At 35.7% G+C, this 16,537-nt stretch overlaps 1 protein-coding gene across 1 annotated transcript in view; it reads left to right on the top strand.

Moving 5' to 3' along the window:
- LOC127852324 (eukaryotic translation initiation factor 2D-like) overlaps positions 1 to 12,809 on the top strand; it is a 33,325-nt gene extending 20,516 nt beyond the window's left edge. The window contains exons 10-15 of the mRNA XM_052386259.1: positions 2,297 to 2,437; positions 2,810 to 2,899; positions 3,985 to 4,077; positions 7,176 to 7,296; positions 8,236 to 8,410; positions 12,684 to 12,809. Coding sequence (XP_052242219.1) covers positions 2,297 to 2,437; positions 2,810 to 2,899; positions 3,985 to 4,077; positions 7,176 to 7,296; positions 8,236 to 8,410; positions 12,684 to 12,745 — 682 coding nt within the window. The 3' untranslated portion in view covers positions 12,746 to 12,809. The remainder of the gene's footprint in view (positions 1 to 2,296; positions 2,438 to 2,809; positions 2,900 to 3,984; positions 4,078 to 7,175; positions 7,297 to 8,235; positions 8,411 to 12,683) is intronic.
- Positions 12,810 to 16,537: the final 3,728 nt, after the last annotated feature.

Raw genomic sequence — 16,537 nt, 5'->3', positions numbered from 1 at the left:
CTGAGGTGAGCTTTTCTGACAAGTCTTTGTCCAGCGTCCGTTAACATTTGCTCGTAAACACTCTAGAGGCCACATTTGTTGTCCCATCTTCATGAAACTTGGTCAGAAGCTTTGCCCCAATAAAATCTTGGATGAGTTCGAAACTCGGTTGTGCAAGGTCAAAAACTAGGTCACTAGGTCAAAAAAAAAGAAAAACCTTGTAAACACTGTAGAAGTCACATTTTATGTTCAATCTTCATGTAACTTTGTCAAAATATTTGTCTTAATGATATATTGATTTACTTCAAAAGTGGTTCTGGTCTGTTGAAAAACATGGCCGCCAGTGGGCGGGGCAGTTTTCCTTATTTGGCTATAGAGAAACCTTGTAAACACTGTAGAAGTCACAATTTTTGCCCAATCATCATGAAAGGTTGTCAAAACATTGATTTAATTGATATCTCGGAAGAGTTTGAAAATGGTCCAGATCGGTGAAGAAACATGGCCGCCAGTGGGCGGTGCATTTTTCTTTATATGAATATAGTGGCAGTTTTCCCTATTTGGCTATAGACAAACCTTGTAAACACTCTAGAAGTCCCAATTTTTACCCAATCATCATGAAAGTTGGTCAAAACATTGGTTTTATTGATATCTTGGACGACTTCAACAATGGTTCGGATCAGTGAAAAAACATGGTCGCCAGAGGGCGGGGCATTTTTCTCTATATGTATATAGTGAAAACATGTTAACACTCTAGAAGTCACATTTTTGGCCCAATTTTCATGAAATTTGATCAGAACATTTGTTTCTTTGATACGAGATTTGAGTTCAAAAATGGTTTCGGTCAAACCTTGTAACTGAACACTATGAAAGTCACATTTTTATGGCCCCCTTCGAAGGAGAGGGTGTATATTGTTTTGCTCATGTTGTTCTGTATGTCTGTCCACCAGATGGTTTCCGAATGATAAGTCAAGAACGCTTAGGCCTAGGATCATTAAACTTCATAGGTACATTGATCATGACTCGCAGATGACCCCTATTGATTTTGAGGTCACTAGGTAAAAGGTCAAGGTCACAGTGACCCAAAGTAGTAAAATGGTTTCCGGATGATAACTCAAGAACGCTTAACCCATTTCTTCATGGATACATATCTGGATGCATTTGTAGTCCATTAGAAAGTTAAATTTAATTAAAGACTTTTCTTTTTAGATTCAAATTTTAAACGCTTCATTTCTTACCCGTAGATACTGATGAGCAGCAAACAGCATAAAATCTTAACAGACTGCGAGTTGCTCGCAGGCTGTTCTGGTTTAATGCTGTTTGCATATAGTCATTTTTGCTTTGCCTCAGGCTCTGTGTGGGCAAGGGTTAAGAATGATTGATAAAACTCTGTGTTTGCCAAGAGAACACATGAGTTATGCGAACATTTATTCATTTTTCCATCATGATCAAAATTGTGGTTGTTATGGTGACAGGAACACTATCTTGATCCTACCATTACTTTAATATAATAAAGCTCTGATTAAATCTGTTGTGTGGATAGAGGGCCATATGGGAAATACATGTATGTAAGTTATTGAAGTGTTTTCGTAATAGAAAAATTGTGGTTGCTATTGTTACAAAAGTAGTACCAGGAACCTATGATTACTCAAAAAGTACTGAATCTAGTTAGATGAATAAACACCCATACAGGGGGCATGCTTGCTACTTCATTTATTTGTCAGGTCAATTCTTTAGATAACCACATAAACATGGAAGAGGACTGCTGTTTTGTGTTTGACATTTCTCTTGTTATTTGTTCTTTAAAATGCAAATTCTTACTGTACCCTTTTGACAAGAATGCATCTGTGGCAAGGAATACACAGACTGTATCAACAACATGTTATTATCATAGCAAGGATGGCAAAGTCTGTTCAAAGTGTTGCTCAAGTTTTTAATGAGAAAGTCAGCAGGGCTACATGTTCTATTAACCCCTACTTGTTACTGTGTTTAACCAAGAGAGGTTATAACTGTTTTAATTAACCACTTGTTCTGCGCTCTGGGAAAACAGGTCTTAATAAATGTTTTTAGTCCGCACTGGCTAATCAAGGACAATACTTTTTATGCATTTTTTCACTAAAAGAAAGTCTTAACAAAAATCCAATTAAGGCGAAAAACTGTCGTGCCTGATTAGCCTGTGCAGACTTCACAGGCTGATCTGGGACACCTTTTTATGACATGCTAAAAGCCTGGTATTCACAGAGCGAGGCTCACTGGTATTTTCTCCAATAGTTAACGTGGTCTAGAGGTCCCAGAGGCTCACTGGTATTTTCTCCAATAGTTTACGTGGTCTAGAGGTCCCAGAGGTGGTTGTTCAGGAAACTGGTGCTTCGTCGAAGGACTCATTCAAGCCGCCTCAGATATCGGAGATGTTTGCAGTCACAGCTAACATACTCCCCCTTGTCAAAGGCTTTGGATACAAGTATGAGGGTTTCTTCTTTAGATTGTTTAACCCTTTACTCCTTAGATACTAAATTTTACCTCTATGTAGTATGTTTGTAAAAAGCCATTTACACTTTGCTTCTGAGTAGGATGTCAAAAGTTTTTCTATTGACTAGAACCACATATTTTGTACAAAAGTTAGGTTTCCTTTTATATTTGAAATGATTCATTCTCTGAGTATGATACTTTTTTGTGAGTTACACATTCGAAAGTTAATGTGGTGAACTGTTTTGAATACTTCCAGGAGGTTATCTGTGGGTTAGTAGCTACTGGACTGCATAACTCTAAAACCTATGTTTACAATAAAGCCCTTGTTTTACTAGATTAAACTGCTGATGAACTTTTTTTGTAGCAAAGGCAGTACCCTCAAAAGTGCTGACCTAAGAACAGCCTTAGTGGAATATGTGAAACAAAACAACTTGCAGAGTGAAACTAATAAAGGGTATGGTGTTTTAATATAATTATGCAACGTTTGCTGTGTTCAAAACATACACAATCATAAAATAGTCAGCTTTTTGTTTAGAAAGTATAAATTTTTATTTTGCTCAGGTGTGCACACTTATTCTCCCCCATCCCCAATCTCTTTTTTAAGTAGAACAGTTGTCAGTTACTTGCTTAGGAATGTTCACTTAGTACATAAATGAAATTAGGTTTTTCAGTAAATGTGTTAGTAGATGAACTTACTGTTGTGACTTGATTAAAGTAAGGTTGAAAGAAATTAACAATCCAAAACAATAAGTATCATGAATGATATAAATAAGTCTTGCTCTGGGAAGAGGGGGTTTAAAGGGACCTTTTCACGCTTTGGTAAATTGACAAAATTGAAAAAAATTGTTTCAGAATCGCACATTTTCGTTTTAGTTATGATATTTGTGAGGAAACAGTAATACTGAACATTTACCATGGTCTAATATAGCCATTATATGCATCTTTTGACGATTTTAAAACCTAAAAATTATAAAGCGTTGCAACGCGAAACGATTGAATAATTTGGAGAGTTCTGTTTTTGTCGTTAAATTTTGTGAAACTACGAAGATTGCTTATATAAGGTATAAAATACGACACGTATGTGTACTCGGCGGAATAGCTCAGTTGGCTAAAGCGTTTTTACTTCAGGACTCTGGCAGGACTCCAGGGGTCACTGGTTCGAAACCCAGTCCGGGCAATGTTCTATTCCTTTTTTAAATTTTATTCTTGATTTTTTACTGGAGCTTTTACAATCCAATGTTTACATTTATCGATATAAAGCATTTAATGAATAAGTTAAAAAATGACGAAATCTGTGAAAAGGCCCCTTTAATGCATGTGAGTAAAATGTTGTGCCAGATAAGCCCGGACAGTCTGCACAGGCTTATCAGGAACGACACTGTCTGATTTTATTGAAAGAAAGTCTCTATTTAGCCTAATTCAGTAAAGGGGGAGAGTGTCGTCCGCACAGTCCACACAGGCTAATCTGAGATGATACTTTGTATTAAGCCCTGTTTACAAAGAGCGCAAACAAAATAATTTTTTGGTTTATAATTAAAGAGAGGTAGTGCTGGACCCATTGCTTGCGGAAATCTGTCTGACCAGGGCAGAAGGGGACAAGTCGACCTTGAGATGGGAGGAGGTCACATCAAGGTAGATCAAGGCCTATGTTCCAGGCACATATACATATATACAGTAACATACATTAAGATCTTAAAAATTACTTTTCCAAATTGTGTCCCTTTGGTGTGCTTATGTGATCACCTTTTCTTCTGTCTTTTGTAGTCAGTTGTCATCTTGCACCTTTGGAAAAAAGCCTACAGGCATCAGTTTAAGCCCAATCTTTGTTAAACTTGGTCATAAAATTTGTCCCATTGATATCTCGGTCAAGTTTGTAACTGGATGATGTTGGATTCAAAAATAAGTTTCTTAGTAAAATTAAAGAAACTGCTTATGAATTCTCATGTTTATTGCCTAATATTGAAACTTGGTCATAACATTTGCCCCACCTTTGTCACAGGTGAGTTAGGAAATGGGTCATATGGAGACCAAATCTAGTTCACTAGGTCAAATTACAGAAAAGCCAATAAACACTCTAGAGACCACATTAATTGCCCAATCTTCATGAAACTAGGTCACACACTTTTCCCAATCATGTCTTCAATGAATTTTAAACTGGGTCATATGTGTCAAAATATTGGTCTTATGTCAATTTAAACAATTTGTTAACACTCTAGATATCACATTTATTTCCAATCTTCATGATACTGGGTCAGAACATCTGTTACAACTATATTTATGTAGGTTGGAAACTGGATCAGGTGAAGTCAACAACTAGTTTTGAAGGTCAAAGTGAAGCCAAAGCTAGTGAACACACAAGAAGTCTCAATTGTTTTACAATTTTCATACCACTTGCTCACAACAATTTTCTTATGTTTTTTAGGCGAGTATCTAAAGATAATTCTGACTGATTTAAAAACATGGCTGCTATGAGGTGGGGCAGTTTTCTTCTAGCTAAAGTGCAATTATTTGAACACTCTAGAAGTCACATTATTAACCACTCATTGTGAAACTTTCTCAGAACATAAAAGATTTATGTTTTATTGATGTCTGGTCTTGTTTGGAACATGATTTTTGTTTGTTAGTGAGGCTGTTTTCAGAGAAAACCTGAGGTATTGTCATAGCCTGCTCGCCGTCCACTGTCAGCTGTCTGCTGGCGTCGTGCTAAAACCTTTACATTGGCTCTAAAATCTAAGTGCCTACACCTACAACTTTGAAACTTCATATGTCAATGACCTTGATGAGTTCTACACACCACACCCATTTTGGGTCACTAGGTTAAAGGTCAAGGTCACTGTGACCTAAAAAAACCCAAAAAATTCTGACAAGCTTTCGCAGCCAAACTTGGCACTTGTTATGCGGTGCTCTTGTTCAACAAGATGTCTGCCAGGTGTATGGGCAGTTTTCTTTATATGTCTATTTATATTCTTAACCTGTAAACACTTCCTGCTTAGAACCGTTAACCATAATTACTTTTAAGTTTTTGGACACTTAAACATAATAATACATTCTTGTTTCTGAGAAGTTAGATACAAAAAATGTAAGCCCAGTATAAAATGTCCGAAAATTTAGAGACAATATGACATTATACCTACTAAATTTCAAGCGGTAATTATTGTGTTCTACTTCATCTGCCTCGTGGTTAATATTTAATATTATGAAGTGAGGACTTGAAATCTTTGAACTAAAACAAACTTTGGAATGTAAGATTTTCTTCAATGTTACTGATTGTTATTGAATTGTGTTTTTTTTACATCTTCAATTATGGCTCTAAACATTTGCAGCCTATTATTTACACACACACACACACACACACACACACACACACACACGTTTTGAATAGGGCATGTTACCTCAGATAACTGATCTGTTAAGTGGCACTAAATAACAAAACACTTGTTTTCAAAAGCAATCGATTCTCTTGACTGAGTCTAATTGACATATTTCCAAAAAATATACAATATAAAATGTGAACTTATTATTTACTTACTACAATCATATCAAATGCATAATCTTTAATCTATCGAGTAAAACTGTTGCCTAGATCTGGTGTCACAGGATGAATACACAAGTGTAGTATTCTTATAAGATGTAGAAGTCCAACATTTAGAGTAATTTATAATTGAGAAAAATCTGGAAGTTAAACAAATAAAAGTTGCAAAATATAATTATTTTGTATACAAATGATGGTGTCCGAAAAGTGAGAATAATTACCTTGTTAGTTACTACCTTGTTAATTCTAGTTACCTTGGGTCTTATGTGAGCTTCATAGGTCCTTTGTCCATTTTGTTTTAAAACCTCTTTATATGTATTTCTTACTATATTTAAAGAAATTGTTGAAAATATTTGAGACAATATCCAGCTTGATTCTAAGAGTTAAAAAGGTTTGAAAAAAACTGTAACTAATAGTTGAGGACAACGTTTTAGAAAAGAATCAATAAAGCCCCTGGGTCTATGACTGGACAGTTTCCAAAATTACCCTTTAGTCTTAATTTAAAAGTATTGACCAATGATCCAACTGAAATGCTTATAAAAATAGTGTTGTTAATAATCGCAAACTAGTCTTATTTTTAAATTTTGTTCAATAAAAATGCTTGTTGCTGCTCAGACTTGCTCTACCATGTAATTGAAAACGTATTGGTGACCCAAAAATTTGACAAATAAATATGTTTATAAAACTTGAACAATGACTTATCACTGCGTTAGTCTTAACTTTAAATAATGAGAAAAGAAAATGTGTGTAACAGTTGAGCTTTGGTTTTTTTTTTTATCAAACTTTGAACTTGTTGAAGATATACAGCTTTCTGTTAAGACTATGATTAAGAAAATAATTAATATATTTGGACAAGAATGTGTAGCTTAAAAGCGCAAAGAAGCTGTTGGAAATCATCAGTAAAAATGTCAACAGGCTCTCCACAGCCATTTAAGTTTATGTCACATGAAACTGAAATAACAAGTCATATTAACATCATCTTACATAATCATCAGTAATGCAAATTGGCCGACTGGATTGGGGGGGGGGGGGGGTCAAGCATGTAGGTTTTGAATCTGCCACTTTTTACCCCCTTATCATTGCACAGTCCTCATCAGCATTGTGAGTGGTGGGGTATAAAGCACATTAGGATTTCTGTGCAGTTTTATGCCATCGTCTTATCATTGAACAGTCCTTGAAAGCTGACCCCACATTTCAGGGTGTTGAACAAGATGAGCCCAGTGTTCCAGATAGAGTTTCCAGACCGCCCGCCCCTGGTCAGAAAGGGGAAAGTGGAGCCAATTACCATTGATGTGGTACAGAGGGCAGCAAACAAAAAGGTAGAAATGTAGGAATGGAAATGTCAAATCTGCTTTATTTTTATTTGTAAAGCGACATTTTTAGTTTGATAGTCGTGCAATCTTGAAGCTCGTTTACATATATTCCTTGGTAGAACTAGTGCTTGTTATTTCTTGATCAAAATCATTTGAACGCTCACTCCGTAAGGATCAAAATTACGATCCCAATTTGATAATTTCAAGACCATATCGTAATGAGCCCTTTTAAAAAAACGGGTGTATTATGCGAACACTCATGGTGAAAGTCTTCTAGGGGATAAATGTATTGCTCATTTAGGATAACTCACAATTGCACATTTAGCTCAGCTTAGCACAAAGTGTTGTTAGATATTGTGGGCATCTCTTACCCAGCGTTGTAAAGTGTATCAAGTGTTGTAAGCTAGAGCTTTTTATCACTCTAGAGGCCACAATCATTCTTTATCCAATCTTGATAAATGCATTGTTACCACTCAAGATTATCTTGACAATATCTAGGCTTAATTTGAATCTCAGTGACATGCAGTCAAAAGCTAGGTCACTAGGTCAAATGTTAGAAAAAAATTGCTACCACTCTTAAGGCCACTTGATCACCTCAATTATGATGGAACCTTATCCGAATTTCTATATTGACAATATCTAGGCCAAGTTTAAATATGGATCACTTGGGTCCAAAAAACTTGGTCACTGTGTCCATTTCTAGAAACATCCTTGGAACCACTCTAGAGGCCTGATTAAAACTCAATCTTAATTAAACTTTATTACAATGTTGATCTTGACAATATCTATTCTGAGTTCCTGTCTGGGTAATGTGCATTCAAAAAACTAGGTCACCTAGTGTTTGAAGGCATAATCTCTCAGCAATATTTGTGCGTAATATAGCATGAAGCTTTTGTAAATTATGCCCTTTGAATAATAAATAAGTTTAAAGCTACTTTCTTTCAGGCCACAATAATTGAGAACCTGGACATCTATGGGATAGATGCAAAGGAGTTTGGTCACCGGGTTCAGGTCAAGGTCGCGTGTAGCGCCACGGTGAACCCCTCACAGCAGAAGAACAAGGGGCCACAGGTTGTCGTGCAGGGCAATCAGGTGCATCATGTGGCAGAACTTTTATCAGGTAGTGGGGGTCAGAGTGGGAAAAAATGACTTGAAATTATGGTAAAAACATTTGAGCCTCCATCTGGGAAAACTGGGCTTAATGTATATGTGTAAAGTGTTGTCCACTTTTATGGATTATTTTGTTTATAGGAAGTCTTCTCAACGAAAATTCAATTTAGGCCTAAAGTGTTGTCCCTGATTAGCCTGTGCAAAGTGCAATGCTTATCTGGTTCAACATATATTTGAAGCCCCCTTTTATGGATTTTTTATGTCCCCCACTATAGTAGTGGGGGACATATTGTTTTTGCCCTGTCTGTTGGTTGGTTGGTTGGTTGGTCTGTCTGTCTGTCTGTCTGTTTGCGCCAACTTTAACATTTTGCAATAACTTTTGCTATATTGAAGATAGCAACTTCATATTTGGCATGCATGTGTATCTCATGGAGCTGCACATTTTGAGTGGTGAAAGGTCAAGGTCATCCTTCAAGGTCATATATATGGGTCAAAATTGCGCATGTAATGTCACTTCTGCAATATTGAAGCTAGCAATTTTATATTTGAAATGCGTGTGTTTCTCAAGGAGCTGCACATTTCGAGTGGTGAAGGATCAAGGTCAAGGTCATCCTACAAGGTCAAACATCATATAGGGGGACATTGTGTTTCACAAACACATCTTGTTGTTTATAGGAATTCTTTGCTTAATAAATATAGGATCTGGCACGAGTTATCATATACCATATTTATGCCCCCCTTCGAAGAAGACGGGGAATATTGTTTGCACATGTCGGTCCATATGTCCGTATGTCCGTCCATCAGACGGTTTCCAGATGATAACTCAAGAAAGCTTATGCCTAGGATCATGAAACTTCATAGGTACATTGATCATGACTCGCAGATGACCCCTATTGATTTTCAGGTCACTAGGTCAAAGGTCAAGGTCATGGTGACCTGAAATAGTAAAATGGTTTCTGGATGATAATTCAAGAACGCTTATGCCTAGGATCATGAAACTTCATAGGTACATTGATCATGACTTGCAGATGACTCCTATCGATTTTCATGTCAATAGGTCAAAGGTCAAGGTCACGGTGACTCAACTTAGAAAAATGGTTTCTGGATGATAACTCAAGTAGCTTACGCCTAGGATCATGAAACTACATAGGTACATTGATCATGACTTGCAGATGACCCCTATCGATTTTCAGGTCACTAGGTCAAAGGTCAAGGTCACGGTGACTCAACTTAGAAAAATGGTTTCCGGATGATAACTCAAGAACCTTACGCCTAGGATCATGAAACTTCACAGGTACATTGATCATGACTCGCAGATGACCCCTATTGACGTTTTGGTCACTAGGTCAAAGGTCAAGGTCATGGTAACTTGAAAGAGTAAAATGGTTTCCGGATGATAACTCAAGAAAGCTTACGCCTAGGATCATGAAACTTCATAGGTACATTGATCATGACTCGCAGATGACCCCTATTGACGTTCAGGTCACTAAGTTAAAGGTCAAGGTCATAGTGCCAAAAAAAAAATCACAGAATGGCTGCCACTACAACTGACAGCCCATTTGGGAGGCATGCATGTTTTACAAACAGCCCTTGTTTATTAAACGAGTTCAGGAATTTTATTAGTAAGCAAGCCTTTGGCGAGCTTACTAATAAATTTCCTGGATGAGTTTAATAAAATATGGTATGAAATGACGAGTGTCTTTTTTATCACATGCTTTTAAATGAGCAAATTAAATAAATATTTACGCTAACATAATGATAAATCCCAAATGTTGTTTACATATCGTGACGTCATTTGACATTGCAATGTAATTTCAACAAAATGCGATTGGTCAATGGAACGAAAACTCAATTCCTAGCCGCATAACTTACAAGGATTGTGTGTTCAATTCCTAGCCTCATAACTTACAAGGATTGTGTGTTAAATTCCTAGCCACATAACTTACCAGGATTGTGTGTACATTTCCTTGTCCCATAACTAACAAGGATTGTGTGTTCAATTCCTAGTTGCATAACTTACAAGGATTGTGTGTTCAATTCCTAGCCTCATAACTTACAAGGATTGTGTGTTCAATTCCTAGCCACATAACTTACCAGGATTGTGTGTACATTTCCTTGTCCCATAACTAACAAGGATTGTGTGTTCAATTCCTAGTTGCATAACTTACAAGGATTGTGTGTCCAATTCCTAGCCTCATAACTTTCAAGGATTGTGTGTTCAATTCCTTGTCCCATAACTAACAAGGATTGTGTGTTCAATTCCTAGTTACATAACTTACAAGGATTGTGTGTTCAATTCCTAGCCTCATAACTTACAAAGATTGTGTGCTCAATTCCTAGCCTCATAACTTACAAGGATTGTGTGTACATTTCCTTGTCCCATAACTGACAAGGATTGTGTGTTCAATTCCTAGTTGCATAACTTACAAGGATTGTGTGTTCTATTCCTAGCATCATAACTTTCAAGGATTGTGTGTTCAATTCCTTGTCCCATAACTAACAAGGATTGTGTGTTCAATTCATAGCCTCATAACTTACAAGGATTGTGTGTTCAATTCCTAGTTGCATAACTTACAAGGATTGTGTGTTCAATTCCTAGCCTCATAACTTACAAGGATTGTGTGTTCTATTCCTAGCTTCATACCTTACAAGGATTGTGTGTTCTATTCCTAGCCTCATAACTTACAAGGATTGTGTGTTCTATTCCTAGCCTCATAACTTACAAGGATTGTGTGTTCAATTCCTAGCCTCATAACTTACAAGGATTGTGTGTTCTATTCCTAGCCTCATAACTTTCAAGGATTGTGTGTTCAATTCCTAGCCGCATAACTGACAAGGATTGTGTTTTCAATTCCTAGCCGCATAACTAACAAGGATTGTGTGTTCAATTCCTAGCCGCATAACTTACAAGGATTGTGTGTTCTATTCCTAGACACATAATTTACAAGGATTGTGTGTTAAATTCTGTGCCACATAACTCACAAAGATTGTGTGTTAAATTCCTAGCCGCATAACTTACAAGGATTGTATGTTCAATTCCTATCCGCATAACTTACAAGGATTGTGTGTTCAATTCCTAGCTGCATAACTGACAAGGATTGTGTGTTCAATTCCTAGCCGCATAACTTACAAGGATTGTGTGTTCAATTCCTAGCCACATAACTTACAAGGATTGTGTGTTAAATTCTGGGCCACATTACTCACAAAGATTGTGTATTAAATTTCTAGCTGCATAACTTCCAAGGATTGTGTGTTCAATTCCGAGCCACATTACTTACGAGGATTGTGGGTTCAATTTCTGTCCCAGCCACATGGCTTACATAGGCATTGGTCATTCAATTGTTTCTCCAGCAATTTTCCCTCTACCTCTCATTCAAGAAGGGCGGTATTCAGTTACTGGCATAACTGTGTGCAGTACTGGTAAACCAGTCTACCCAGGAAAAGTGTGATATGACTGAAATACTGTTGGAACTGGCAAACAATCCAAACAAGCAAATACCAAAAGTATTAGGCTTATACAGACAATGTAAGTCTGTTTCATGGGAAGAACTAGTACTTGAAGTGTTTGCAATGGTTGTGAGAATCTTCCAGAAGTGGGCATTGAACACTGGTCACTCATGCTTGCAAGGCAGACTCCATATCCATTTAACTATTGCTACTTACTTTGTTTTGTTTTTTAACAAAAGGGCTTTATAATACTTATAAACTTATCATAGTATTATTTTCCTTCATATTTTTTTTCTTAGAAAGCTAATGTGTTAAAATGTACTGTAATAATATTTTGATAGGACAATCCAAAACAGAAACTGTGCAACTTTCCCATTCTATAAATAGAGGTGTGACATATTTGCTTCAATTTAAAGCAGAACGGGAATGCTTCAAGCCATTTGGGGCAAATGTTCAAACACCAAGAAATAGTTTGCGTAGCAAGTATATTATGTTCAAATAGTCAATATATTTGTTTACAACTATTACAATTATTATTCTCCACCAAAGGCCGAGCCATATAGAGTTGGAGTTGTCCGTCAGTCTGCCATCTGTCACAAAATTTATTTTTTAGGTGGGATATCAATTCAACATATTAGTCTGTTATTTATAAAAGCATGTTTAATCAATAAAATAAAAATGTAAATGGGTAACAAATTCAGGCTTTCCAGCGGTTTGCCTCCAGCTTGAAAGTGGTTCCTACCTATCATGTTCTGCCAGGAATCACTCAAATTATTATATAAGTTACACCTGTAGACACATTAAAACTTTAACGTTTAATGTTTACTCTGTTTCAGATGTGTACAAGATTCCCAAGAAGTACATCAAAGGCACCGAGAAGGCTCCTAAAAGAAGATGATGTGGATTATGTTGATCTGGATGATCATATGTTACATAATAATTAATAAAATACTCCAAACTGATTCATGTTTCTTTAATTCAAACTATGTAGTATACTGTAATCAGTAGTGGTGGTGACCTGTTGAATCTGATGTTTGTCAAATGATAATGTGTCTTGCATTAGAGGATGCATGTTTCATTGTACTACACAAATGTATTAGCTTTATGAATGAGTGTTCTATATCCACAACTTTAGGCATTTTTTTTATTTTTGCACCACATGATTTTATTTTACTAAAAATCATATATAATAGGTTAATAACGCTGTGAATTACATAATTATATTGTTGAAATATTTTATATTCAGCATGAAATACAGCAAACAAAAATCTACAATGAACTGTTTTATCAATTATTTAAAACTGAAGATACAAATTGAAAAAGAGATAGCCCTAAACAATGATACACTTCATATATTTGAAGAATGGAATGGAAAGAATGGAACAAAAAATGGAAAATTATTAAACTTTCATAAACAAGTCCAGTATGCTGTCTATTCACTTTATTCAACTCATCCTTATTCATAACTATTTTTTTGTTTTCTTTCTTAAAACTCATAAACGACCAAAGAAAATAATACATCTTAACTTTATTTATTTATTTATTTTAATCAAAAAGAAACTATAGGGTCAAAATATATATATATTAGCTTATCTTGTATAACATGTTAGAACATTATTGCTGCTACATGGTATCACCTTGTTTTATGATCATATACATGTATACATTGTATGTCTTGAATTAAAAAAAAGAAAAAATAATCATATATAAATATACAAAGAACCAAATGCATGTTGCTATGACTACCCGAAAAATAGTGAGTATGAGTGCTGAGCCACATGTTGGGTGTGTGTGGCTTCCCATTTAATGAAGCTTCAGGCATAGAATGAACTCGAAACCTTCAAATGTTTGCGCCGCTGTTTTACTATGTTTTTTACATTTCTGGATATCAGGAAATACAATTTTGATATAAAAAACGTAGTTATTGATGTAAAATAAAATAAATGGTTTTATAGTTCCTGTTGTCAGAAAATTATTGCTTGATATCAGTAAATCAGTCCTTTTTTCTGATTTCAATAATTTGGTTTTGTGCTATTGAGAAAAAATGTTTTGATATTAAACAAACACATAATTGATATCCTCAAATCATTTCTTGATATAAAAAAATCGGAAAAATAATGAAACCAAATTATTGTTTTTACATTGAGTTTTCAAGCATCAATACTATGTATTCTTGTTCTCTATCGATAGTATAAACGCATAAACTGATTAACTTTCATGAGTACCTGTACCCTTAATCAACAACAATTGAGACATTGTTTTTACAATTTTCGTCCATGAATAAAATACATTTCTGGATACACTTTTAACTAAAAAAACGTTGGTATTCAAAGATACCTTCTCCTTCCGCTTCTATGTCAAAACATCACTTGTAATAAAATTACATAAAAATAAGGGAAGTTGTGCATAACATAATTAATTTTTGGATTTACACTAATGAACGAAACCCTTGTTTTTCATAACAATTATGAATTTAATTGCAAAAGCAATCAAGGTACAAAATTCAATCACAAGCACTAACAATGACACTGTATCAATTTATTTACGACTAACACAAAGTAATATCAAAGCTGCAAGGAAGTCAACGCGCCTCTTTGGGATTGTCCGACTCACAAATCCGACCCAGCTGAGCATTGTAATATTTATATAAATACAACTCTAAGAATACACAATACTCTTCTTTACTTTGTCTAATTAATACAATCTTATCCACGAAATCCATTAAAAACTTATTCGGAACCGGACATATTTGCTTTGTCCGACATTTATATTTGCAAAAATGCCTGATGAGCTCTGCCTCATAAAAGTCATTTATTGTTAGAAACTACATTGAATACATGTGTAGCAAAGTGTTTGCAGTTGCTTAACAGATAATTGCATTCATTCTTCAACTCATGCGTTAAAGACAGCAAATTTATAACGTCACGTACGGTTAATTTTCCGACATCTTCATTTATCACACTCATACCTGCTGAGCCAAATTCGCGCCGTTTTGTCTAATAGTAATACAGCATTTAATTCGTTACTGCGCTGAATAGTGATACCGTCCGCATCTTTTTCTATTGATCACCACCAATTTTTTGTTTCAAACACAATGAACATATGATAAAACAGTGCTTTAGTTTGTTGCCACCACCACAATGGTATTTTATATGCAGTCACATATATGATAACCTCATCAACACCGTCAACCTAGTCTGGCGTTTTTGCGTAAATAAGGTATCTTTGATATTGTATTGTGTGCTCTCTTTGGAGGCAGCTTCGGTATCGAAGTTCAGTTTGTACTTCCATTCACCGCCAGTTTTTCTCTCGGAACCTGAACTTTTACTTGACCTTGAACCCATTTGTGAGATAACTAATGACCGATATCCATTTCTGACCAAAAATCACCCCTTTATAATATATCTTCAAATTCCGCACTGCCAACCACTCCCTCCCTGTAGAAAATGGCCGCTATGAGTACACGCACTATTTGCTTGTATTACTACTTTACTCGCCAAAAGGAAATCTGTCTATTGTTATAAAGCTGTATACGATGCGCGTCGAACTAGCTTCAAACGTTCTAACGCAATTTTGATATTACGAGCACTGTCAACGTTCATTTGTCGTGCATTTTTGCCTATTATCCTTCTGTTATCCTAACGATTTACTTTTCCAACACTGTTGTCCACTTTTGAAAATAAGTTAACGGTGTGAAACTGGATTCAATTCGTTTCGCGATGTAAACACTAGATATGTGTACAGTTTGAGGATGAAAGCCGATCAAAGACGATGGAATATTTACGTCATACGTACTATGATTGCCGATTTTTGTACTGGTTAAAATTTTCTTTATTGAAAATTAACTGGATTAGTCAGTGATCACCCCAATGATACCTTGTCAATATGTTTCTGTTCTTGAGTACAGGTAAGCAGATCCCAGTAGCGATAACGAGCATATAGTATCATACAAGAGGTGAAAGAAATCTGCTGAGAATCAACCTCTGATCGCGTAGCGATAACGAGCATATAGTATCATACAAGAGGTGAAAGAAATCTGCTGAGAAAAAACCTCTGATCGCGCTCCCCCCCTCCCCCCCACACACACACACAAACACACATTCCCAGGGGTAAATTTGGGCAACTATCTGCAAATGACTCAGCGCCATGTACAAAAGCAACAAAGGCAATGAAACAAGAAAATGTGTTTTAGACCGGTTGCCCTACTTAGGTGAACAATATCTTATTCCAGCTGTTTTACGCCGTGAATTTGCAAAGCACGTGGTGTTTTTTCATCGCAGTAAATTGAAGCAATTTATAAAAAAAAAATATAAAAAATGCTATGCGTATTGATTAACCTTAACTTCAGTATGGTAGAGACAAATACAACTACACAACACTAAATCATTCGAGAGCGTATAACATAAGCCTGAGGCTTTCGATGCAATCGATCTATAATGAATAAGAACAAAAGCCAGTAATGTCCGTAGACCGATTATTATTGGTCAACGATTACATTCTAAACTGACACTACGACTTACACAGTGATACATGAAATTTGAAAACATGTACGTGTTTAGACTTTTAAGTAAGAACATATTGTTATTCTATATCCGGAGACGAATAATTGGTGGAACTTATGAGTACATGTTCATCGTACTGGTAATTCTAAGGTTGATCTGTAAATTACGGAAAACTATGAGAAAAAAAA

This window comes from Dreissena polymorpha, chromosome 12, assembly GCF_020536995.1.
Source record: "Dreissena polymorpha isolate Duluth1 chromosome 12, UMN_Dpol_1.0, whole genome shotgun sequence".
Taxonomy (NCBI): Eukaryota; Metazoa; Mollusca; class Bivalvia; order Myida; family Dreissenidae; genus Dreissena; species Dreissena polymorpha.
The sequence above is the reverse complement of the archived record's forward strand: the minus strand, read 5'-3'. Positions and strand labels throughout refer to the sequence as shown.